At 42.0% G+C, this 27,659-nt stretch overlaps 1 protein-coding gene across 1 annotated transcript in view; it reads right to left on the bottom strand.

The window, feature by feature from the left end:
• Positions 1-27,659, bottom strand: part of LOC139760499 (phosphofurin acidic cluster sorting protein 2-like) — a 111,001-nt gene that overhangs the window by 43,391 nt on the left and 39,951 nt on the right. The window contains exons 3-4 of the mRNA XM_071683785.1: positions 11,322-11,476; positions 7,183-7,390 (exon numbers count right to left, since the gene is read on the bottom strand). Coding sequence (XP_071539886.1) covers positions 7,183-7,390; positions 11,322-11,476 — 363 coding nt within the window. The remainder of the gene's footprint in view (positions 1-7,182; positions 7,391-11,321; positions 11,477-27,659) is intronic.

Raw genomic sequence — 27,659 nt, 5'->3', positions numbered from 1 at the left:
CCTCGACCAAAACACCCTATATCGGCCACTCTATCATCAAACTCCATCTCCTTCTCACATCACCACTACTTGTTATCACCTCCCCACTTGCCCCTTCACTGAAGTTCCCATTTGTTCCCTTGTCTTACGCACTTTGTTTACCTCCTTCCAAAACATCTTTTTATTCTCCCTAAAATTTAATGATACTCTCTCACCCCAACTCTCATTTGCCCTCTTTTTCACCTCTTGCACCTTTCTCTTGACCTCTAGCCTCTTTCTTTTATACATATCCCACTGATTTGCATTATTTCCCTGCAAAAATTGTCCAAATCCCTCTCTCTTCTCTTTCACTAATAATCTTACTTCTTCATCCCACCACTCACTACCCTTTTTAATCTGCCCACCTCCCACACTTCTCATGCCACAAGGATCTTTTGCGCAAGCCATCACTGCTTCTCTAAATACATCCCATTCCTCCCCCACTCCCCTCACCTCCTTTGTTCTCACCTTTTTCCATTCTGCACTCAGTCTCTCCTGGTACTTCCTCACACAAGTCTCCTTCCCAAGCTCACTTACTCTCACCACTCTCTTCACCCTAACATTCTCTCTTCTTTTCTGAAAACCTCTACAAATCTTCACCTTCGCCTCCACAAGATAATGATCAGTCATCTCTCCAGTTGTAGCTATCAGCACATTAACATCCAAAAGTCTCTCTTTCACGCGCCTATCAATTAACACGTAATCAAATAACGCACTCTGGCCATCTCTCCTACTTACATACGTATACTTATGAATATCTCTCTTTTTAAACCAGGTATTCCCAATCACCAGTCCTTTTTCAGCACATAAATCTAAAAGCTCTTCACCATTTCCATTTACAACACTGAACACCCCATGAATACCAATTATTCCCTCAACTGCCACATTACTCACCTTTGCATTCAAATCACCCATCACTATAACCCGGTCTCGTGCATCAAAACCACTAACACATTCATTCAGCTGCTCCAAAAACACTTGCCTTTCACGATCTTTCTTCTCATGCCCAGGTGCATATGCACCAATTATCACCCATCTCTCTCCATCCACTTTCAGTTTTACCCATATCAATCTAGAGTTTACTTTCTTACACTCTATCACATACTCCCACCACTCCTGTTTCAGGAGTAGTGCTACTCCTTCCCTTGCTCTTGTCCTCTCACTAACCCCTGACTTTACTCCCAAGACATTCCCAAACCACTCTTCCCCTTTACCCTTGAGCTTCATTTCACTCAGAGCCAAAACATCCAGGTTCCTTTCCTCAAACATACTACCTATCTATCCTTTTTTCTCATCTTGGTTACATCCACACACATTTAGACATTCAAATCTGAGCCTTCGAGGAGGATGAGCACTCCCAGTGTGACTCCTTCTGTTTCCCCTTTTAGAAAGAGATATGCATAAGTATACGTATGTAAGTAGGAGAGATGGCCAGAGAGCGTTACTGGATCACATGTTAATTGATAGGAGTGTGAAAGAGAGACTCTTGGACGTTAATGTGCAGAGAAGTGGAAATGGAAAGATGTGTGATTATTATCTTTCGGAGATGAAGTGACGATTTGTAGAGGTTTTCAGAAGAGAGAATGTTTGGGTGAAGAGAGTGGTTAGAGTAAATGATCTTGGGAAGGAGACTTGTATGAGGAAGTACCAAGAGAAACTGAGTGCAGAATGGAAAAAGGTGAGAGCAATGGACATAAGGGGAAAGGGGGAGGAAAAGGATGTATTTAGGGAAGCGGTGATGGCTTGCGCAAAAGATGCTTGTGGCATATGAAGTGTGGGAGGTGGGCAGATTAGAAAGGGTAGTGAGTGGTGGGTTGTAGAAGTAAGATTATTAGTGAAAGAGAAGAGAGAGGGATTTGGACGATCTTTGCAGGGAAATAGTGCAAATAACTGGGAGATATATAAAAGAAAGAGGCAGGAGGTCAAGAAAAAAGTGCAAGAGGTGGAAAATAGGGCAAATGAGAGTTGGGGCGAGAGCATTATTAAATTTTAGGGAGAATAAAAAGATGTTTTGGAGGGAGGTAAATAAAGTGCATAAGACAAGAAAACAAATGGAAACATCGGTGCAGGGGGATAATGGGGAGGTAACAACAGTAGTGGTGATGTGAGAAGGAGATGGATTGAGTATTTTGAAGTTTTGTTGAACGTGTTAGACGACAGAGTGGCAGATATAGGGTGTTTTGGTCGAGGTGGTGTGCGAAGTGAGAGAGTCATGGAGAATGATTTGGTAAACAGAGAAGAGGTAGAGAAAGCTTTGTGAAAGATGAAAGCCGGCAAGGTGGCGGGTTTGGATGGTATTGCAGTGGAATTTATTAAAAAAGGGGGTGACTGTGTTGCTGACTAGTTGGGCAGGATATTCAATGTATGTATGGCTCATGGTGAAGTGCCTGAGGATTGGTGGAATGCTTGCATAGTGCCACTGTACAAAGACAAAGGGGATAAAGTTTGTTGAGTATTCCTGGGAAATTATATGGGAGGGTATTGATTGAGAGGGTGAAGGCATGTACAGAGCATCAGATTGAGGAAGAGCAGTGTGGTTTCAGAAGTGGTAGAGGAGGTGTGGGTCAGGTGTTTGCTTTGAAGAATGTATGTGAAAAATACTTAGAAGGTATATGATAGAGTTGATAGAGATGCTCTGTGGAAGGCATTAAGAGTATATGGCGTGGGAGGCAAGTTGTTTGAAGGAGTGAAAAGTTTTTATTGAGGATGTAAGGCATGTGTACGAGTAGGAAGAGAGGAAAGTGACTGGTTCTCAGTCAATGTCAGTTTGCGGCAGGGGTGCATGATGACTCCATGGCTGTTTAATTTGTTTATGGATGGGGTTGTTAGGGGGGTTATTGCAAGAGTTTTGGAGAGAGAGGCAAGTATGCAGTCTGTTGTGGATGAGAGAGCTTGGGAAGTGAGTCAATTGTTGTTCACTGAGAATACAGCGCTGGTGGCTGATTCGAGTGAAAAACTGCAGAAGCTGGTGACTGAGTTTGGAAAACTGTGTGATAGAAGAAAGCTGAGAGTAAATGTGAATAAGAGCAAGGTTATTAGGTACAGTAGGGTTGAGGGACATCAATTGGGAGGTAAGTTTGAATGGACGAAAACTGGAGGAAGTGAAGTGTTGTAGATATCTGGGAGTGGATTTGGCAGCAGAAGTTAGTCACAGGGTGGGGGAGGGAACGAAGGTTCTGGGAGTGTTGAAGAATGTGTGGAAGGCGAGGACATTATCTCGGAAAGCAACAATGGGTATGTTTGAAGGAATAGTGGTTCCAACACTGTTATATGGTTGCGAGGCGTGGGCAACAGATAGGGTAGTATGCAGGAGGGTGGTGTGTTGGAAAAGAGATGTTTGAGGACAATATGTGGTGTAAGGTAGTTTGATGGAGTAAGAAATGAAAGGGTAAGAGAGATGTGTGGTAATAAAAAGAGTGTGGTTGAGAGAGCAAAAGAGGGTGTACTGAAAAAGTTTGATCACATGGAGAGAATGAGTGAGGCAAGATTGACAAAGACGATATATGTGTCAGAGGTGGATAGAACGAGGAGAAGTGGGAGACCAAATTGGAAGTGGAAGGATGGAGTGAAAAAGATTTTGAGAGATCGGGGCCTGAACATGCAGGAGGGTGAAAGGCGTGCAAGGAATAGAGTGAACTTGGAACGATGTGGTAAACCAGGGTCGACGCGCTGTCAATGGATTGAACCAGGGAATGTGAGTGTCTGAGGTAAACCATGTAAAGTTTTGTGGGGCCTGGATGTGGAAAGGGAGCTATGGTTTCGGTGCATTATACATGACAGCTGGAGACTGAGTATGAACGAATGTGGCCTTTGTTGTCTTTTCCTAGTGCTACCTCGCACGTGTACGGGGGAGGGGGTTATCATTTCATGTGTGGCGGGGTGGTGATAATAATGAATAAAAGCAGCAAGTATGAATTATGTACATGTGTATATATGCATATGTCTGTGTATGTATATATATGTATACGTTGAAATGTATAAGTATGTACATGTGCGTGTGGACGTGTATGTATATACATGTGTTTGTGGGTAAGTTGGGCCACTCTTTCGTCTGTTTCCTTGCACTACCTCGTATATATATATTAAGAATATATGGTGTGGGAGGCAAGTTGTTAGAAGCAGTGAAAAGTTTTTAACGAGGATGTAAGGCATGTGTACGGGTAGAAAGAGAGGAAAGTGATTGGTTCTCAGTGAATGTAGGTTTGCAGCAGGGGTGTGTGATGTCTCCATGACTGTTTAATTTGTTTATGGCTGGGGTTGTTAGGGAGGTGAATGCAAGAGTTTTGGAAAGAGGGGCAAGTATGCAGTCTGTTGTGGATGAGAGAGCTTGGGAAGTGAGTCAGCTGCTGTTCGCTGATGATACACCGCTGGTGGCTGATTCATGTGAGAAACTGCAGAAGCTGGTGACTCAGTTTGGTAAAGTGTGTGAAAGAAGAAAGTTAGGAGTAAATGTGAATAAGAGCAAGGTTATTAGGTACAGTAGGGTTGAGGGCCAAGTCAATTGGGAGGTAAGTTTAAATGGAGAAAAACTGGAGGAAGTAAAGTGTTTTAGATATCTGGGAGTGGATCTGGCAGCGGATGGAACCATGGAAGCGGAAGTGAATCATAGGGTGGGGGAGGGGGCGAAAATCCTGGGAGCCTTGAAGAATGTGTGGAAGTCGAGAACATTATCTCGGAAAGCAAAAATGAGTATGTTTGAAGGAATAGTGGTTTCAACAATGTTGTATGGTTGCGAGGCGTGGGCTATGGATAGAGTTGTGCGCAGGAGGATGGATGTGCTGGAAATGAGATGTTTGAGGACAATGTGTGGTGTGAGGTGGTTTGATCGAGTGAGTAACGTAAGGGTAAGAGAGATGTGTGGAAATAAAAAGAGCGTGGTTGAGAGAGCAGAAGAGGGTGTTTTGAAATGGTTTGGCACATATAAATATAATATAAAATATTTTTTTTTTATTATACTTTGTCGCTGTCTCCCGCGTTTGCGAGGTAGCGCAAGGAAACAGACGAAAGAAATGGCCCAACCCACCCCCATACACATGTATATACATACGTCCACACACGCAAATATACACACCTACACAGCTTTCCATGGTTTACCCCAGACGCTTCACATGCCTTGATTCAATCCACTGACAGCACGTCAACCCCGGTATACCACATCGCTCCAATTCACTCTATTCCTTGCCCTCCTTTCACCCTCCTGCATGTTCAGGCCCCGATCACACAAAATCTTTTCCACTCCATCTTTCCACCTCCAATTTGGTCTCCCTCTTCTCCTCGTTCCCTCCACCTCCGACACATATATCCTCTTGGTCAATCTTTCCTCACTCATTCTCTCCATGTGCCCAAACCACTTCAAAACACCCTCTTCTGCTCTCTCAACCACGCTCTTTTTATTTCCACACATCTCTCTTACCCTTACGTTACTCACTCGATCAAACCACCTCACACCACACATTGTCCTCAAACATCTCATTTCCAGCACATCCATCCTCCTGCGCACAACTCTATCCATAGCCCACGCCTCGCAACCATACAACATTGTTGGAACCACTATTCCTTCAAACATACCCATTTTTGCTTTCCGAGATAATGTTCTCGACTTCCACACATTCTTCAAGGCCCCCAGAATTTTCGCCCCCTCCCCCACCCTGTGATCCACTTCCGCTTCCATGGTTCCATCCGCTGCCAGATCCACTCCCAGATATCTAAAACACTTCACTTCCTCCAGTTTTTCTCCATTCAAACTCACCTCCCAATTGACTTGACCCTCAACCCTACTGTACCTAATAGCCTTGCTCTTATTCACATTTACTCTTAACTTTCTTCTTCCACACACTTTACCAAACTCAGTCACCAGCTTCTGCAGTTTCTCACATGAATCAGCCACCAGCGCTGTATCATCAGCGAACAACAACTGACTCACTTCCCAAGCTCTCTCATCCCCAACAGACTTCATACTTGCCCCTCTTTCCAAAACTCTTGCATTTACCTCCCTAACAACCCCATCCATAAACAAATTAAACAACCATGGAGACATCACACACCCCTGCCGCAAACCTACATTCACTGAGAACCAATCACTTTCCTCTCTTCCTACACGTACACATGCCTTACATCCTCGATAAAAACTTTTCACTGCTTCTAACAACTTTCCTCCCACACCATATATTCTTAATACCTTCCACAGAGCATCTCTATCAACTCTATCATATGCCTTCTCCAGATCCATAAATGCTACATACAAATCCATTTGCTTTTCTAACGTATTTCTCACATACATTCTTCAAAGCAAACACCTGATCCACACATCCTCTACCACTTCTGAAACCACACTGCTCTTCCCCAATCTGATGCTCTGTACATGCCTTCACCCTCTCAATCAATACCTTCCCATATAATTTACCAGGAATACTCAACAAACTTATACCTCTGTATATATATATATATATATATATATATATATATATATATATATATATATATATATATATATTGTTGGAAAGGATCACAATTTTGTGCGTGATCAAGATATTACTATGAGTCTATGGGGAAATTGAAACACGATAAGTTCCCAAGTGCCCTTTCGTGTAATAATCACATCATCAGGGGAGACACGAGAGAAATATAAGTCGGTTGATATACATCTTCAATGTATATCAACTGACTTATATCTTGTGTCTCCCCTGATGATGTGATTATTACATGAAAGTGAACTCGGGAACTTATCGTGTTTCATTTTCCCCGTGGACTCATAGGTATATATATATATATATATTTTCATAGATGTTTGCCATTTCCTGCATTAGCGAGGTAGCATTAAGAATAGAGGACTGAGCCTTAGAGGTAATATCCTCACTTGGCCCCGTTCTCTGTTCCTTCTTTTGGAAAATTAAAAAAAACGGAGGGGAGGATTTCCAGCCTGCTGCTCCTTCCTCTTTTATTCGCCTTCTACCACACGCAGGAAATACATGGGAAGTATTCTTTCTTCCCTATCCTCATATAGTGTTAATGTGATGGCCTTGATTTGGGACTCATTTGCCCATGCCGTCTCAGCTAACATAAAAAAATATGTACACACCACTGTTGTGAAGCACATTAGTCTTAGCTGAATAATAAAGTGACTTAGTTTAATGTTTATAAATGGAAAAACTTTATCTTCCTCACCTTTTTTCCTTGTATGTAAGCATGGCTTCAGCAATAGGTAGATGTAACGTTTGCTGTGCTTGTGTAAGGTAACGATGGACACGATTAACAACTTCCTGTACATCAGGTTTTTCCCAGCGTTCTACAACCTCTCGCCACGAGTCACTGACAAAAGCTGCACCATATACAGAGTCGATGGATCCTAAGTACTTTGCTAAACTATTTACACCTGTGGAAAATACTTCAATTTAAAATTTTTCTCAAAAACTCATTTCATAAAATTCTAATGACCATCTTTTAATCTAATAAAATAAAACTAAATTTAAAAGGGATTATCAAAACTTCAACTGTACTTCTAAAGGAAACCCACCATACAATAAATTCTCTACTATGCAAGTAAAACACACATACATAAAAAAAGTAATCTGAAAGAAATAGAACTATTTAAAGCTAGTAAAATATAAAGATAATGAGGGAAAAAGATTACATTTGTGCAAAGACTCTTGTTGTAACATGAAAGGAATTATAATGATCTTGTTCATGTTAAATTACTGTAAAAACACTTGTACAGTTTGTATATTTTCTGAGCTATAACAGAGGTGAGTTGTAGGCACAGAAACAGCTTTGGACTATACAGTATAACCAGTCTTCAAAAACAATACAGAAACCTCTAAACTTGTGTTAAGACTAATTGCCAGTTGTATTTTTTTCACAACAAAGTAAACAATGATTTTTCTGTTACTTCACCTTATCACTAGAGTAAAAATCATCTTTTAGGTCACTAGCAGGTAGGAATAAGAATACACTTGTCCAAAAATGTGCAAAAGAATTGGACTGTTTATGAAGGCAATGAATATCTTCAGCGTGTTCCATCCATGTTAAGTCATGAAGAATCGAACAGCTTCTATGAGCCAAGTTGGTGAGATGAAGGTATAACACTACTTAAAAATCAAACTCTTTACATTTGTGTGAACTGCTTCCTTGTTGCTTAAATTCAAAGTTATGAAAGGTCAGTCAGTGAATAAGATTTTGAGTTCTCAGGACCTGGACATACAAGAGGCTGAAAGATGTGCACAAGTTAGTGTGAAATGGTGATGTGATATACAGGAAGTGACATGCTGTCATTGGGCTGAACCAGGGCATAGGAAGCAGCGGGGAAAATCACAGATAGCTCTAGGTGTAGATACGAAGCTGTGGTTTCAATGCAATGCACTTAACAGCTAGAGAATGGATTTGAGCAAGTGAGGCCTTTTCTTTGTTCCTAACACAACCCCATTTATGGGGGATACACAGAATAAGTATAAAAATAAAAATTGATAACACCCTCCACAACACTGACAAAAAGTGCTTTGTCAATTTCTAAACAGGCCACCATTCCAGAACCACTCACAATTGCTTCATATCTAAAACACTAAAACTCTCCAATGAAGTTCCCAATGAGCTGTTTTTTCTCCAGAACTTCAATCTCTTCCTAAATGGCTGCCCACTACCTCAGGCAGAATTCAACATAAAGGTCCCTTCATATACAGACGATCTCACTATCATTTCACAGAACCCTAACATCACAAGAGCTTCATCAAGCATGCAAAACTGCATTGGTCAACTGTAATATGGGTTCATTCAAAAGAATATGCCTACATCTCCACATAAGGCTTCAATTACTCTTATACCTCTACACAGATATAAATCCAGCTCACACCCTCTGTCACAATGACTGGAAAGCCTTTCCCACAGAACAAAACATTCAAGGCATCACATACACCACAAATGACATTCATTGGCCAAAAACAACAAAAAAACTAAACGTCCTTAGAACTCTCACTGACACCAGATTTGGACAAGGAAAAGAATCCTTCAACATCTTATACAAACAATCATCAGCTCTACTTTAAACCATGCATCACTTGTCTCGTCTTCTGCCCTCTCAATGGCAAATATAACAAAGATGCAAACCACAAAAGCTAGTGCACTAAGAACATACACCGGATGCCTAGCCATCAAAACACTTAAAACCTTCAGTGATACAAAGTTTCTCCTACTAATTCAGTCGCACCTCAACATGCTCAGCACCCAATTTCATGCAACATCACCAGACTCCTCCCACTTAACCCACTCTATAACTAACCTCCATCCACCAAAAAGATCTAATAATCTTACCCTGCCCCATACTCCAGCAACCTCTATTAACAGATCCCCAAACCCTAAACAAATATAACGACAAAACACATGGACACAGAAATAATCCAACAAGCACTAAAAAGCTTACCTCCCACCTTGGTCTTTAGAATAACCCACCAGACATATACCCATTAAAATCCACTCTCCCCATAAAAACACAAGTCACACTTCCCAATACCACTACTATACCACAACTATAAACAATACACTAAGCACTTACAACTCAATTACCCTGCATACAGATTCACACACACATCACAACACCTCATGACCTGTGGTCTTGAACTGTGGACATGACTGGCTTTTTGAGTGCTGCAGGTGCCTCATAAGGACAGAAAGTATTTTTGTTTGTAAGAGTGTGTGTTTAAGTGTGTGTGTGTGTGTGTGTGTGTGTGTGTGTGTGTGTGTGTGTGTGTGTGTGTGTGTGTGTGTGTATTTTTCATATTTGATCGCAATTCCCAAGTTAGTGAGGTAGTGCCAAGGACAAGCAAATAAAGGCTGCATCTGCTCACATTCATTCTCTAGCTGTCATGAGTGCTGCACCAAAACCACAGCTCCCTATTCACAACCAGGGTCACTACAGACCTTTCCATGGTTCACCCTGAACACTTCACATAACTTGCTGCAGTCAACTTACAGGACATTGACCCCCGTATACCAAACTGTTCTAATTCACTCTATCCAGTACATGCCTTTCACCCTCCTGCATGTTCAGGCCCCAATCACTTAAAATGTTTTCCACTCATCCTTCCATCTCCAGTTAGTCTCCCTGTTCTCATTATATTCATATATTCTGCATGCATTTAGCAAGAATAGGGCAATAACTGTTGTGTATACTCTCTACCACAACAACTAATACTAGGCTTGTAAGGGAACTCGGATCATAGAATGTTTTGGACTCAAAAACATGCTTTTCACAAGCTGCAAGCTAGATTTTTTGTCTTTTCTTTCTGCCTCATCCACACATGAATTGCTAGCATTCTGTTTATAAACATACAATCTCACCCTGTCACATATAACACTTGACAATGCTTAACTCACACAACTTAATTCTTCATAACTCTAGATTTTCCAGTGGTAAGCGCTATGCACTAACCCTGCCTTTTACCAAAATGGCAATAGCAATACTTAGAAGGAATAGATAGGAACTTTAGGCAAGAGCATTTAGTATAAGTAGTAGAAACATTTAAGTGGGAGCATTAGGCAGAGGTATAAGGTTGGAACATTATGTTGGTAAGAACAATGGGTAAGAGCCTCTGAAAACACAGCAACAGTACTGCCCTCTGCCAGTAACCTGTTAAGGGTGAGGCACTAGAAAGTTAAGATGCAGCAATGGAGTTCACCAGTTACAGAGCTCTTTGGCCATGGCCAACCCCTTGAGAGAGTTCCCAGCGAGAATAGGTGTCATACAAAGAAAGATACATATGTTCTTGCGTTGATGTATGAGAGGCTTATCTTCCAAAAACAAGTAGCTCATATAGGCCCCCCAAAAAAGCAAGACAACAGAACCATAAACTTTGTACTCATTAATATTTTATGATGGGATGGCCTTTATTAGGGCCTCAGCTGCCTGTGCCATCTCAGCTAACTTAAAAAATACCCTAAGCTTCCTATGTTTCATGTTAACATTTTCATTTTGTTTAATAATCATGCAAATGATATTACACTGATAAAATGAAGAACGAATGAATGAAGAAACAAATGATTGAGAGACCTAAATATTACATCACTCTTCATTTGAAGGGGAATAACAATAAAGAGCATGAAGATAAACAGAAGTTGAGTGACTGCAGTTCCACAGTATATTTATAATCAATATTCTTATCTTGCCCTATGTAAACTTATGGGATACTAAAAAGTCTTAATCATATAAAAAAAAGGACAAGCAATAACAGCAACAATGTCAAATGAGAGTTCCAATTGATTAAGTTATGCTCCTTAACCTGGGAATGATAATGACCAAAAAGCTTTCTTAAACTTACCTAAAGGAATGATGAGAAATCTAATGTGATTCTGGAAGTCTGGTGGCTTGGAAGAAAACTGGTCTACATAGGGCCGTAAGACACAACTGATGTACAGATCAGACCCAACAACCACCACCTTCATAGGGCCTGGTGCTTTTAAATTGCTGTTGCAGCTGTGGGAGTAGATTACAATGAATATTTCATACTCAGTTGCTCAAGCTGTCTCAGCTAAAAAAAAAAAGAAAAAATACAACTACAGCATAAAAACATATCAAATATCAGACATGTGTTTTATTCATATATCAAGGAACTACTTCACATAAAAGCTAAATAGCTCAAACCCTCCAAATAACAACATATACTAATGTGTAAAATGACCAAAGGAAGAAGAGTCACATATTCTGATGCACAGTGGTATATCAGTGACATGAACGTCACCAAGGAACCTTAATCTGCCATGTAATATCATTATTACAGGACAGTGTTTAAGCCCTTCCTCTACAGATCAGTGCCTTCTACTTTTGTGATAAAAGTGGGGATTCTATCATTAAGCTGGGGGCTCATCATGAGATTCAGTTCCCCTTAGGTGGCAGAGCAACAATTCAGTTGCTAAGCTATGCCCAAGAAAGCTTTCCCAACCTCTGTGATATATATAATTTCCAGCTAAAGACTAAAACACCTACCCATGTTAAAACAGGATCCCTGTGATGTTAAAGGGTCTCAGCCGACTCCCAATAACTGTCATACACACACACACACACTTGCCTCCACAGAGTAGTGGTTTGAGTTACTGACCATGAGTTAGCAGAGGCCAGCCTGGGGTCAGTTATGAGTGGGTTCAAAGCCTAAACAAGGCATTTGGCCTCATCCAACCTAGGTATTCATCCTCCCCTCATGGATGGATAATAAACGTGTACCTGGCTTAGGATGGTGTGTGTGTGTGTTTGTACACAGAAGAAATGATATATATATATATATATATATATATATATATATATATATATATTTTTTTTTTTTTTGTCGCTGTCTCCCGCGTTTGCGAGGTAGCGCAAGGAAACAGACGAAAGAAATGGCCCAACACACCCCCATACACATGTATATACATACGTCCACACAAGCAAATATACATACCTACACAGCTTTCCATGGTTTACCCCAGACGCTTCACATGCCTTGATTCAATCCACTGACAGCACGTCAACCCTGGTATACCACATCGCTCCAATTCACTCTATTCCTTGCCCTCCTTTCACCCTCCTGCATGTTCAGGCCCCGATCACACAAAATCTTTTTCACTCCATCCTTCCACCTCCAATTTGGTCTCCCTCTTCTCCTCGTTCCCTCCACCTCCGACACATATATCCTCTTGGTCAATCTTTCCTCACTCATTCTCTCCATGTGCCCAAACCATTTCAAAACACCCTCTTCTGCTCTCTCAACCACGCTCTTTTTATTTCCACACATCTCTCTTACCCTTACGTTACTTACTCGATCAAACCACCTCACACCACACATTGTCCTCACACATCTCATTTCCAGCACATCCATCCTCCTGCGCACCACTCTATCCATAGCCCTCGCCTCGCAACCATACAACATTGTTGGAACCACTATTCCTTCAAACATACCCATTTTTGCTTTCCGAGATAATGTTCTCGACTTCCACACATTCTTCAAGGCTCCCAGAATTTTCACCCCCTCCCCCATCCTATGATCCACTTCCGCTTCCATGGTTCCATCCACTGCCAGATCCACTCCCAGATATCTAAAACACTTTACTTCCTCCAGTTTTTCTCCATTCAAACTCACCTCCCAATTGACTTGACCCTCAACCCTACTGTACCTAATAACCTTGCTCTTATTCACATTTACTCTTAACTTTCTTCTTTCACACACTTTACCAAACTCAGTCACCAGCTTCTGCAGTTTCTCACATGAATCAGCCACCAGCGCTGTATCATCAGCGAACAACAACTGACTCACTTCCCAAGCTCTCTCATCCACAACAGACTTCATACTTGCCCCTCTTTCCAAAACTCTTGCATTTACCTCCCTAACAACCCCATCCATAAACAAATTAAACAACCATGGAGACATCACACACCCCTGCCGCAAACCTACATTCACTGAGAACCAATCACTTTCCTCTCTTCCTACACGTACACAAGCCTTACATCCTCGAATATATGGTGTGGGAGACAAGTTGTTAGAAGCAGTGAAAAGTTTTTATCGAGGATGTAAGGCATGTGTACGTGTAGGAAGAGAGGAAAGTGATTGGTTCTCACTGAATGTAGGTTTGCGGCAGGGGTGTGTGATGTCTCCATGGTTGTTTAATTTGTTTATGGATGGGGATGTTAGGGAGGTGAATGCAAGAGTTTTGGAAAGAGGGGCAAGTATGCAGTCTGTTGGGGATGAGAGAGCTTGGGAAGTGAGTCAGTTGTTGTTCGCTGATGATACGGCGCTGGTGGCTGATTCATGTGAGAAACTGCAGAAGCTGGTGACTGAGTTTGGTAAAGTGTGTGAAAGAAGAAAGTTAAGAGTAAATGTGAATAAGAGCAAGGTTATTAGGTACAGTAGGGTCGAGGGTCAAGTCAATTGGGAGGTAAGTTTGAATGGAGAAAAACTGGAGGAAGTAAAGTGTTTTAGATATCTGGGAGTGGATCTGGCAGTGGATGGAACCATGGAAGCGGAAGTGAATCATAGGGTGGGGGAGGGAGCGAAAATCCTGGGAGCCTTGAAGAATGTGTGGAAGTCGAGAACATTATCTCGGGAAGCAAAAATGGGTATGTTTGATGGAATAGTGGTTCCAACAATGTTGTATGGTTGCGAGGCGTGGGCTATGGATAGAGTTGTGCGTAGAAGGGTGGATGTGCTGGAAATGAGATGTTTAAGGACAATGTGTGGTGTGAGGTGGTTTGATCGAGTAAGTAATATAAGGGTAAGAGAGATGTGTGGAAATAAGAAGAGCGTGGTTGAGGGAGCAGAAGAGGGTGTTTTGAAATGGTTCGGGCACATGGAGAGAATGAGTGAGGAAAGATTGACCAAGAGGATATATGTGTCGGAGGTGGAGGGAACGAGGAGAAGTGGGAGACCAAATTGGAGGTGGAAAGATGGAGTGAAAAAGATTTTGAGTGATCGGGGCCTGAACATGCAGGAGGGTGAAAGGCAGGCAAGGAATAGAGTGAATTGGATCGATGTGGTACACGGGGTTGACGTGCTGTCAGTGGATTGAATCAGGGCATGTGAAGTGTCTTGGGTAAACCATGGAAAGTTCTGTGGGGCCTGGATGTGGAAAGGGAGCTGTGGTTTCGGGCATTATTACATGACAGCTAGGGACTGAGTGTGAATGAATGGGGCCTTTGTTGTCTTTTCCTAGAGCTACCTCGCACACATGAGGGGGGAGGGGGACGTTATTCCATGTGTGGCGAGGTGGCGATGGGAATATATAGAGGCAGACAGTATGAATTATGTACATGTGTATATATGTATATGTCTGTGTGTGTATATATATGTGTACATTGAAATGTATAGGTATGTATATTAACGTGTGTGGACGTGTATGTATATACATGTGTATGGGAGTGGGTTGGGCCATTTCTTTTGTCTGTTTCCTTGTGCTACCTCGCAAATGCGGGAGACAGCGACAAAGCAAAATAAATAAATACAACATGTATATATGCATATACATGAATGTATATACATGCGTATGTGGGTGGGTTGGGCCACTCTTTCCTCTGTTTCCTTGCGCTACCTCGCTAACGCGGAAGACAGCGACAAAGCAAAATAAATAAATAGATATATATGGTGTGAGAGAGTATCATTAAATTTTAGGGAGAATAAAAAGATGTTTTGGAATGAGGTAAATAGAGTGCGTAAGACTAGGGAACAAATGGGAACTTCAGTGAAGGGGGCTAATGGGGAGGTGATAACAAGTAGTGGTGATGTGAGAAGGAGATGGAGTGAGTATTTTGAAGGTTTGTTGAATGTGTTTGATGATAGAGTGGCAGATATAGGGTGTTTTGGTTGAGGTAGTGTGCAAAGTGAGAGGGTTAGGGAGAATGATTTGGTAAACAGAGAAGAGATAATAAAAGCTTTGTGGAAGATGAAAGCTGGCAAGGCTGCGGGTTTGGATTGTATTGCAGTGGAATTTATTAAAAAAGGGGGTGACTGTATTGTTGACTGGTTGGTAAGATTATTCAATGTATGTATGACTCATGGTGAGGTGCCTGAGGATTGGCGGAATGTTTGCATAGTGCCATTGTACAAAGGCAAAGGGGATAAAAGTGAGTGCTCAAATGACAGAGGTATAAGTTTGTTGAGTATTCCTGGGAAATTATATGGGACGGTATTGATTGAGAGGGTGAAGGCATGTACAGAGCATCAGATTGGGGAAGAGCAGTGTGGTTTCAAAAGTGGTAGAGGATGTGTGGATCAGGTGTTTGCTTTGAAGAATGTATGCGAGAAATATTTAGAAAAGCAAATGGATTTGTATGTAGCATTTATGGACCTGGAGAAGGCATATGATAGAGTTGATAGAGATGCTCTGTGGAAGTTATTAAGAATATATGGTGTGGGAGGCAAGTTGTTAGAAGCAGTGAAAAGATTTTATCGAGGATGTAAGGCATGTGTACGTGTAGGAAGAGAGGAAAATGATTGGTTCTCAGTGAATGAAGGTTTGCGGCAGGGGTGCGTGATGTCTCCATGGTTGTTTAATTTGTTTATGGATGGGGTTGTTAGGGAGGTGAATGCAAGAGTCTTGGAAAGAGGGGCAAGTATGAAGTCTGTTGTGGATGAGAAAGCTTGGGAAGTGAGTCAGTTGTTGTTCACTGATGATACAGCGCTGGTGGCTGATTCAGGTGAGAAACCGCAGAAGCTGGTGACTGAGTTTGGTAAAGTGTGTGAAAGAAGAAAGCTGAGAGTAAATGTGAATAAGAGCAAGGTTATCTAGTGCAATAAATTTGAGGGACAAGAACTGGGAAGTAAGTTTGAATGGAGAAAAACTGGAGGAAGTGAAGTGTTTTAGATATCTGGGAGTGGATATGGCAGCGGATGGAACCATGGAAGCAGAAGTGAATCATAGGGTGGGGGAGGGGGCGAAAGTTCTGGGAACATCAAAAAATGTGTGGAAGTCGAGAACATTATCATGCAAAGAAAAAATGGGTATGTTTGAAGGAATAGTGGTTCCAACAATGATATGTGGTTTCGAGGCATGGGCTATAAAGTTGTGTGGAGGAGGGTGGATGTGTTGGAAATGAGATGTTTGAGGATAATATGCAGTGTGAGTTGGTTTGATCGAGTAAGTAATGAAAGGGTAAGAGATGTGTGGTAATAAAAAGAGTGTGGTTGAGAGAGCAGAAGAGGGTGTTTTGAAATGGTTTGGTCGCATGGAAAGAATGAGTGAGGAAAGATTGCCAAAGAGGATATATGTGTCAGAGGTGGAGGGAACGAGGAGAAGTGGGAGACCAAATTGGATGTGGAAAGATGGAGTGAAAAAGATTTTGAGTGATCGGGGCCTGATTATGCAGGAGGGTGAAAGGCATGCAAGGAATAGAGTGAACGGGAATAATGTGGTATACCGGGGTCAACGTGCTGTCAATGGATTGAACCAGGGCATATGAAGTGTCTGGGGTAAACCATGGAAGTTTTGTGGGGCCTGGATGTAGAAAGGGAGCTGTGGTTTCGGTGCATTATACATGACAGCTAGAGACTGAGTGTGAACGAATGTGGCCTTTGTTGTCTTTTCCTAGGCGCTACCTCGTGCATATGCAGGGGGAGGGGTTGTTATTTCATGTGTGGCGGGGTGGCGATGGGAATGAATAAGGGCAGACAGTATGAATTATGTACAGGTGTATATATGTATATGTCTGTGTGTATATAGATGTATACGTTGAGATGTATAAGTATGTATATATGCGTGTGTGGACGAGTATGTATATACATGTGTATGTGGGTAGGCTTGGCCATCCTTTCGTCTGTTTCCTTGCGCTACCTCGCTAACGCGGGAGACAGCAACAAAGTATAATAAATAATATAAATATATATATATATATATATATATATATATATATATATATTCTTTCTTTTTCTTTCAAACTATTCGCCATTTCCCGCGTTAGTGAGGTAGCGTTAGGAACAGAGGACTGGGCCTTTTTTGGAATATCCTCACCTGGCCCCCTCTGTTCCTTCTTTTGGAAAATTAAAAAAAAAAAAAAAAAAAAAAAAAAAAAAAAAAAAAATATATATATATATATATATATATATATATATATATATATATATATATATATATATATATAGGTTTGCAGCGGGGGTGTGTGATGTCTCCATGGTTGTTTAATTTGTTTATGGATGGGGTTGTTAGGGAGGTAAATGCAAGAGTTTTGGAAAGAGGGGCAAGTATGAAGTCTGTTGGGGATGAGAGAGCTTGGGAAGTGAGTCAGTTGTTGTTCGCTGATGATACAGCGCTGGTGGCTGATTCATGTGAGAAACTGCAGAAGCTGGTGACTGAGTTTGGTAAAGTGTGTGGAAGAAGAAAGTTAAGAGTAAATGTGAATAAGAGCAAGGTTATTAGGTACAGTAGGGTTGAGGGTCAAGTCAATTGGGAGGTGAGTTTGAATGGAGAAAAACTGGAGTAAGTGAAGTGTTTTAGATATCTGGGAGTGGATCTGGCAGCGGATGGAACCATGGAAGCGGAAGTGGATCATAGGGTGGGGGAGGGGGCGAAAATTCTGGGGGCCTTGAAGAATGTGTGGAAGTCGAGAACATTATCTCGGAAAGCAAAAATGGGTATGTTTGAAGGAATAGTGGTTCCAACAATGTTGTATGGTTGCGAGGTGTGGGCTATGGATAGAGTTGTGCGCAGGAGGATGGATGTGCTGAAAATGAGATGTTTGAGGACAATGTGTGGTGTGAGGTGGTTTGATCGAGTGAGTAACGTAAGGGTAAGAGAGATGTGTGGAAATAAAAAGAGCGTGGTTGAGAGAGCAGAAGAGGGTGTTTTGAAGTGGTTTGGGCACATGGAGAGAATGAGTGAGGAAAGATTGACCAAGAGGATATATGTGTCGGAGGTGGAGGGAACGAGGAGAAGAGGGAGACCAAATTGGAGGTGGAAAGATGGAGTGAAAAAGATTTTGTGTGATCAGGGCCTGAACATGCAGGAGGGTGAAAGGAGGGCAAGGAATAGAGTGAATTGGAGTGATGTGGTATACCGGGGTTGACGTGCTGTCAGTGGATTGAATCAAGGCATGTGAAGCGTCTGGGGTAAACCATGGAAAGCTGTGTAGGTATGTATATCTGCGTGTGTGGACGTATGTATATACATGTGTATGGGGGGGGTTGGGCCATTTCTTTCGTCTGTTTCCTTGCGCTACCTCGCAAACGCGGGAGACAGCGACAAAGTATAATAAATATAAAAAATAAATAAATATATATATATATATTTCCCTGGGGATAGGGGAGAAAGAATACTTCCCACGTATTCCCTGCGTGTCGCAGAAGGCGACTAAAAGGGAAGGGAGCGGGGGGCTGGAAATCCTCCCCTCTCGTTTTTTTTTTTTAATTTTCGAAAAGAAGGAACAGAGAAGAGGGCCAGGTGAGGATATTCCCTCAAAGGCCCAGTCCTCTGTTCTTAACGCTACCTCGCTATCGCGGGAAATGGCGAATAGTATGAAAAAAAAAAAATATATATATATATATATATATATATATATATATATATTCTTTTCTTTCTTTTTTTTTGCTTTGTCGCTGTCTCCCACGTTTGCGAGGTAGCGCAAGGAAACAGATGAAAGAAATGGCCCAACCCACCCCCAAACACATGTGTATGCATACGTCCACACACGCAAATATACATTCCTATACAGCTTTCCATGGTTCACCCCAGACGCTTCACATGCCCTGATTCAATCCACTGACAGCACATCAACCCCGGTATACCACATCAATCCAATTCACTCTATTCCTTGCCCTCCTTGCACCCTCCTGCATGTTCAGGCCCCGATCACACAAAATCTTTTTCACTCCATCTTTCCACCTCCAATTTGGTCTCCCACTTCTCCTCGTTCCCTCCACCTCCGACACATATATCCTTTTGGTCAATCTTTCCTCACTCATTCATTCCATGTGCCCAAACCATTTCAAAACACCCTCTTCTGCTCTCTCAACCACGCTCTTTTTATTTCCACACATCTCTCTTACCCTTACGTTACTTACTCGATCAAACCACCTCACACCACACATTGTCTTCAAACATCTCATTTCCAGCACATCCATCCTCCTGTGCACAACTCTATCCATAGCCCACGCCTCACAACCATATAGGGTGTTTTGTTTGAGGTGGTGTGCAAAGTGAGAGGGTTAGGGAAAATGATTTGGTAAACAGAGAAGAGGTAGTAAAAGCTTTGCGGAAGATGAAAGCCGGCAAGGCAGCAGGTTTGGATGGTATTGCAGTGGAATTTATTAAAAAAAGGGGGTGACTGTATTATTGACTGGTTGGTAAGGTTATTTAATGTATATATGACTCATGGTGAGGTGCCTGAGGATTGGCGGAATGCGTGCATAGTGCCATTGTACAAAGGCAAAGGGGATAAGAGTGAGTGCTCAAATTACAGAGGTATAAGTTTGTTGAGTATTCCTGGTAAATTATATGGGAGGGTATTGATTGAGAGGGTGAAGGCATGTACAGAGCATCAGATTGGGGAAGAGCAGTGCGGTTTCAGAAGTGGTAGAGGATGTGTGGATCAGGTGTTTGCTTTGAAGAATGTAGTGAGAAATACTTAGAAAAGCAAATGGATTTGTATGTAGCATTTATGGATCTGGAGAAGGCATATGATAGAGTTGATAGAGATGCTCTGTGGAAGGTATTAAGAATATATGGCGTGGGAGGCAAGTTGTTAGAAGCAGTGAAAAGTTTTTATCGAGGATGTAAGGCATGTGTACGTGTAGGAAGAGAGGAAAGTGATTGGTTCTCAGTGAATGTAGGTTTGCGGCAGGGGTGTGTGATGTCTCCATGGTTGTTTAATTTGTTTATGGATGGGGTTGTAAGGGAGGTAAATGCAAGAGTCCTGGAAAGAGGGGCAAGTATGAAGTCTGTTGTGGATGAGAGAGCTTGGGAAGTGAGTCAATTGTTGTTCGCTGATGATACAGCGCTGGTGGCTGATTCATGTGAGAAACTGCAGAAGCTGGTGACTGAGTTTGGTAAAGTGTGTGGAAGAAGAAAGTTGAGAGTAAATGTGAATAAGAGCAAGGTTATTAGGTACAGTAGGGGTGAGGGTCAAGTCAATTGGGAGGTGAGTTTGAATGGAGAAAAACTGGAGGAAGTGAAGTGTTTTAGATATCTGGGAGTGGATCTGTCAGCGGATGGAACCATGGAAGCGGAAGTGGATCATAGGGTGGGGGAGGGGGCGAAAATTTTGGGAGCCTTGAAAAATGTGTGGAAGTCGAGAACATTATCTCGGAAAGCAAAAATGGGTATGTTTGAGGGAATAGTGGTTCCAACAATGCTGTATGGTTGCGAGGCGTGGGCTATGGATAGAGATGTGCGCAGGAGGATGGATGTGCTGGAAATGAGATGTTTGAGGACAATGTGTGGTGTGAGGTGGTTTGATCGAGTAAGTAACGTAAGGGTAAGAGAGATGTGTGGAAAGAAAAAGAGCGTGGTTGAGAGAGCAGAAGAGGGTGTTTTGAAATGGTTCGGGCACATGGAGAGAATGAGTGAGGAAAGATTGACCAAGAGAATATATGTGTCGGAGGTGGAGGGAACGAGGAGAAGAGGGAGACCAAAGTGGAGGTGGAAAGATGGAGTGAAAAAGATTTTGTGTGATCGGGGCCTGAACATGCAGGAGGGTGAAAGGAGGGCAAGGAATAGAGTGAATTGGAGCGATGTGGTATACCGGGGTTGACGTGCTGTCAGTGGATTGAATCAAGGCATGTGAAGCGTCTGGGGTAAACCATGGAAAGCTGTGTAGGTATGTATATTTGCGTGTGTGGACGTATGTATATACATGTGTATGGGGGTGGGTTGGGCCATTTCTTTCGTCTGTTTCCTTGCGCTACCTCGCAAACGCGGGAGACAGCGACAAAGTATAAAAAAAAAAAAAAAAAAAAAAAGGGTTGAGGGTCACGTCAATTGGGAGGTAAGTTTGAATGGAGAAAAACTGGAGGAAGTAAAGTGTTTTAGATATCTGGGAGTGGATCTGGCAGTGGATGGAACCATGGAAGCGGAAGTGGATCATAGGGTGGGGGAGGGGGCGAAAATTTTGGGAGCCTTGAAAAATGTGTGGAAGTCGAGAACATTATCTCGGAAAGCAAAAATGGGTATGTTTGAAGGAATAGTGGTTCCAACAATGTTGTATGGTTGCGAGACGTGGGCTATGGATAGAGTTGTGCGCAGGAGGATGGATGTCCTGGAAATGAGATGTTTGAGGACAATATGTGGTGTGAGGTGGTTTGATCGAGTAAGTAACGTAAGGGTAAGAGAGATGTGTGGAAAGAAAAAGAGCGTGGTTGAGAGAGCAGAAGAGGGTGTTTTGAAATGGTTCGGGCACATGGAGAGAATGAGTGAGGAAAGATTGACCAAGAGAATATATGTGTCGGAGGTGGAGGGAACGAGGAGAAGAGGGAGACCAAAGTGGAGGTGGAAAGATGGAGTGAAAAAGATTTTGTGTGATCGGGGCCTGAACATGCAGGAGGGTGAAAGGAGGGCAAGGAATAGAGTGAATTGGAGCGATGTGGTATACCGGGGTTGACGTGCTGTCAGTGGATTGAATCAAGGCATGTGAAGCGTCTGGGGTAAACCATGGAAAGCTGTGTAGGTATGTATATTTGCGTGTGTGGACGTATGTATATACATGTGTATGGGGGTGGGTTGGGCCATTTCTTTCGTCTGTTTCCTTGCGCTACCTCGCAAACGCGGGAGACAGCGACAAAAAATAAAAAAATTTATATATATATATATATATATATATATATATATATATTCTTTCTTTCAAACTATTCGCCATTTCCCGCATTAGCGAGGTAGCGTTAAGAACAGAGGACTGGGCCTTTGAGGGAATATCCTCACCTGGCCCCCCCTTCTCTGTTCCTTCTTTTGGAAAATTGAAAAAAAAAAAGAGAGGGGAGGATTTCCAGCCACCCGCTCCCTCCCCTTTTAGTCGCCTTCTACGACACGCAGGGAATACGTGGGAAGTATTCTTTCTCCCCTATCCCCAGGGATATATCTTTCTTTATTCTATTACGGGACCCAATGACTCTTCAACCCTGTACTGCCCTCTCTCTTATCTCCCCTTCCATATCACCACACTCATCCAAAACAGCTCCCAGATACTCAAATTCCCTCACTTCTAGTCTTCCCCATGTGGTTTTACAAAATCTATACTTTCACCGTTTCCTTTCAAACACCATTACTTTACTTTAAATTGAATTCACCTTCCATCTCCTTCACTTGCTCACATCATAAAACATATAACCTTCTGCAACTCCCTTCTTTGTAAACAAGCTTGCCACTAGCCACCATATCTCATAGCCACACTCTATCTCTAAACCACTTTTTCCTAGTTTTGCTCTCATCTCTCTTACCACTCCATCTTTCCACCTCCAATTTGGTTTCACACTTCCTGTTCTATTTACCTCTGACACATGCATCCTTTTTGTCAACCTTTCCTCCCTCATTTTCTCAATACGTCCAAACCATTTCAACACACCCTCTTCTGCTCTCTCAATTACACTCCTTTTATTACCACACATCTCTCTTACCCTTTCATTACTTATTTGATCAAACCACCTCACATCACATATTGTCCTCAAACATTTCATTTCCATCACATCCACCCTCTGTTCAAGCCTATCTATAGCCCATGCCTTGCAACCATACACTATTAGTGTAACTACTATTCCTTCAAGCATACCCTTTTTCGCTCTCAGAGATGATGTTCTCTCCTTCCACACATTCTTCATCGCTCCCAGAATCTTCACCCCCTCCCCCACCCTGTGAGTCACTTCCGCTTCCATGGTTCCATTTGCTGAAAAGTCCATTCCCAGGTATCTAAACACTTCAATTCCTCATTTTATCTCCATTCAAACTCATATCCCAACTTTCTTGTCCCTGCTGAACCTAATAACCTTGCTCTTCTTCACACTTACTCTCAACTTTCTCTTTTTACACACTTTTCCAAACTCAGTCACCAGCTTATCCCCTTATAATTGTTACATATATCCTTCGCACCGTTTCCTATGAATAAAGGAACAATAATACATTTCATCTAATCCTTTAATAGATTTTCTCTAAATATTTTAAACACCTCATTCACACATAACTGCATTCCTACATTTACTGCACTTCTATTGAAGCTTTCAGTTACCTTCCTTTCATACTTCACCTTGTGTTTTTCCTGATTTATCTTCTCAGTTGCCAACACTTTTACCTCTCCATTCTTCCTTACAACATACCTCCATTTCTACCTAATCCTCATCCCCGAAAGAACCACGAAATGGTTAGTCTCCAAAGAATTCTCTCACAACTCTAGCATCCAGCACAGCCTTTCTCAGCCTTTCATTCACTGCCACACAGTCAATCAAAGCCTTTTGCTCTTCTTTTCTGTCATTCCTCATCCATGTACATAGGTGGATCATCTTGTGCTAAAAAATGGTGTTTGCAAGGAATACACCCCTTTCAGCACAAACAATACTCCTTATTACATCCTCATCATGACACTTGGTTCTATTTGCTATTACTTTGAATTCCCTGGTTGTTAAAAACTCCTGATCTCCTAAATTACCTTTTATTTTGTCTCTACTTTACTGAACAAAATCCTGTGGTTTATCTTGTTGAAAGCCTTAGCAAAGTCAAGAGAGTGTCCATTCTCAATCTTCGGATTACTGTTTCCTATCTGCTTTGGTACTACAATAAAAGCTGCATTTATATACTTCTCTCTGGTACATATCCATGTTCATCTCTGCTAATCATTGGTGATTAACCTTGGTGTTATTGGTCTCTGCTTGCAAGAGAAAACACTGTATGTGAAATGTTACCTTCAAAAAGGCTGTATTGTTGTCAATGGATGAAAAGGGAGTAGAGTTTCCTCAAGTAACTCTTTCAATCCAAGGGAGGATATTGTTATCCTAATTCTTTTGTCCTGCAGCCTCAAAAATGTTGGAACCCAATATATATATATATATATATATATATATATATATATATATATATATATATATATATATTTTTTATATTTTTTTATTATACTTTGTCGCTGTCTCCCGCGTTTGCGAGGTAGTGCAAGGAAACAGACGAAAGAAACGGCCCAACCCCCCCCCATACACATGTATATACATACGTCCACACACGCAAATATACATACCTACACAGCTTTCCATGGTTTACCCCAGATGCTTCACATGCCTTGATTCAATCCACTGACAGCACGTCAACCCCGGTATACCACATCGCTCCAATTCACTCTATTCCTTGCCCTCCTTTCACCCTCCTGCATGTTCAGGCCCCGATCACACAAAATCTTTTTCACTCCATCTTTCCACCTCCAATTTGGTCTCCCTCTTCTCCTTGTTCCCTCCACCTCCGACACATATATCCTCTTGGTCAATCTTTCCTCACTCATCCTCTCCATGTGCCCAAACCACTTCAAAACACCCTCTTCTGCTCTCTCAACCACGCTCTTTTTATTTCCACACATCTCTCTTACCCTTACGTTACTCACTCGATCAAACCACCTCACACCACACATTGTCCTCAAACATCTCATTTCCAGCACATCCATCCTCCTGCGCACAACTCTATCCATCGCCCACGCCTCGCAACCATACAACATTGTTGGAACCACTATTCCTTCAAACATACCCATTTTTGCTTTCCGAGATAATGTTCTCGACTTCCACACATTCTTCAAGGCTCCCAGAATTTTCGCCCCCTCCCCCACCCTATGATCCACTTCCGCTTCCATGGTTCCATCCGCTGCCAGATCCACTCCCAGATATCTAAAACACTTCACTTCCTCCAGTTTTTCTCCACTGAAACTCACCTCCCAATTGACTTGACCCTCAACCCTACTGTACCTAATAACCTTCCTCTTATTCACATTTACTCTTAACTTTCTTCTTCCACACACTTTACCAAACTCAGTCACCAGCTTCTGCAGTTTCTCACATGAATCAGCCACCAGCGCTGTATCATCAGCGAACAACAACTGACTCACTTCCCAAGCTCTCTCATCCCCAACAGACTTCATACTTGCCCCTCTTTCCAAAACTCTTGCATTTACCTCCCTAACAACCCCATCCATAAACAAATTAAACAACCATGGAGACATCACACACCCCTGCCGCAAACCTACATTCACTGAGAACCAATCACTTTCCTCTCTTCCTACACGTACACATGCCTTACATCCTCGATAAAAACTTTTCACTGCTTCTAACAACTTTCCTCCCACACCATATATTCTTAATACCTTCCACAGAGCATCTCTATCAACTCTATCATATGCCTTCTCCAGATCCATAAATGCTACATACAAATCCATTTGCTTTTCTAAGTATGGGTTTTCAGAAGGGAAGAGCGAATGCCGGGGCGAAGAGGGCGGCGAGAGCAAGCAAGCCCGAGAAGGAGACCCGTGCGAGGAAGCACCAGGAGAGACCGAGCACAGAACGGAAAAAGGTGAGAACATATATATATATATATATATATATCTTTCTTTCATACTATTCGCCATTTCCCGCGTCAGCGAGGTAGCGTTAAGAACAGAGGACTGGGCCTCTGAGGAAACATCCTCATCCAGCCCCCTTCTCTGTTACTTCCTTTGGCAAAAAAAAAAAAAAAAAACTCCACCTACTTGGGGTTATCTTGCAATCATAGTCATTTGGTGAACAGGAGTACAGTCTCTCTGAGGAACTTCTTACTCTAAAGGTGGCAATCATTTCCTCACCTTCTGACTCGAGCTTAGCTTTGTAGTTGTATAGGTTCCATAAATGGGGTCTTGGGGTTATAGATTCCAATCTCTATTTTTTAATGCTAGTTCCCTGTTTCTCACACAGTCACATAGTAACAGGAACTGACAAAGGATAACCTCATTTCTCATATGAACTCTCTAGCTCCTGTTTGTCATGCACCAAAACCAGAGCCTCCTACCCACAGTCAAATCTCATAGAACTTTCCCAGATTTCACCTGACAACTTCATATGTCCAGATGCAGCCAAATGACAGCATGTCACCTCCTGTATATAATATATATCATTCCTCCAATTTGTCCTATTCCTTAGATGCCTCTCATCCTCCTGCAAGTTCAGGCCATGATAGCATAAAGCCTCTTTCAATACATCCTTCCATCTCTTTCCCAGTCTATCCATTCCCTTTGCTTCCTCCACTTTTAACACATATTGTCTAAAACAGTCTCTCTTTACTCATCCGTTCTTTGAGATATAACCCATCAAGAGTATGTCCATGGCACCCATCGCATCCACTGGCCCCATATGCCCACCTCTTGAAGTGGAGAGCACTAGAATCCCGTCAACCATATAAACATTCTTATGCTGTCAGAAATAATGAAAGTGCTGGTTGGGTTTATCAGATTAGGAAGAAAATCTCTCCTTTTGACTTAAGAGAGCTGTGAAATGGAAAGGCAAAATGTTGGGTATGAAAGGGTAGACTCTTTTGAGATTGGGGGATAGGCTCCATACAAGACCAAAGGAACCACAGTTAAGTTTTCTTGCATTTGATGGTCAGAAGGTAAAAATTGTAGGACTGATGTGTTTCCCTTCAATAACCGAGACTGCAGTTTCTTAACTTGAAAGAATCAATGGTTTTAATATGTTTTGTGCACCCCATAATGAATCAAATTTTTTTCTGCACACCAAGGTACAACTTAAAAAAAATAGCATACCGAAAGGGTTATGGAGCATGTGGAAGGAGGGTAAGTGTGTGTCAGCAAGGATACGAGTTGATCCCTGAACACAAAAGTAAGGAACAGGGTTAATGTTTAGGAAATCAAATGTCTGGGGATGATGTATGGTGCACAGAATGTAATATGTAAGGATTAGCAGCATAATCTGATCATCTGTGGAAGCTAGCCAGGCCCTACTGAAAAGCTCTGGACATGTGGACAGGACAAGAAAAAGAATGAATGACTAAGAGGATTTACACGTCTATAAGTTACAAGTGAAGGAAACACAGGGGAAACATGAGAGAGATAGATGGATGGAGTTAAAACTGTTTTTGGGTGCCAAACTATGAACATTTAGATCATGTAAAAGGCATGCTCATGAGAGCATCAACATGGTATACTTGGGCAGTGTGATGTCAATGGGCTGGTAAAGGACAAATGAAGTGGTAAAGGTAAACCATAAAGT

Source organism: Panulirus ornatus, chromosome 37 (genome assembly GCF_036320965.1).
Source record: "Panulirus ornatus isolate Po-2019 chromosome 37, ASM3632096v1, whole genome shotgun sequence".
Taxonomy (NCBI): Eukaryota; Metazoa; Arthropoda; class Malacostraca; order Decapoda; family Palinuridae; genus Panulirus; species Panulirus ornatus.
The sequence above is the reverse complement of the archived record's forward strand: the minus strand, read 5'-3'. Positions and strand labels throughout refer to the sequence as shown.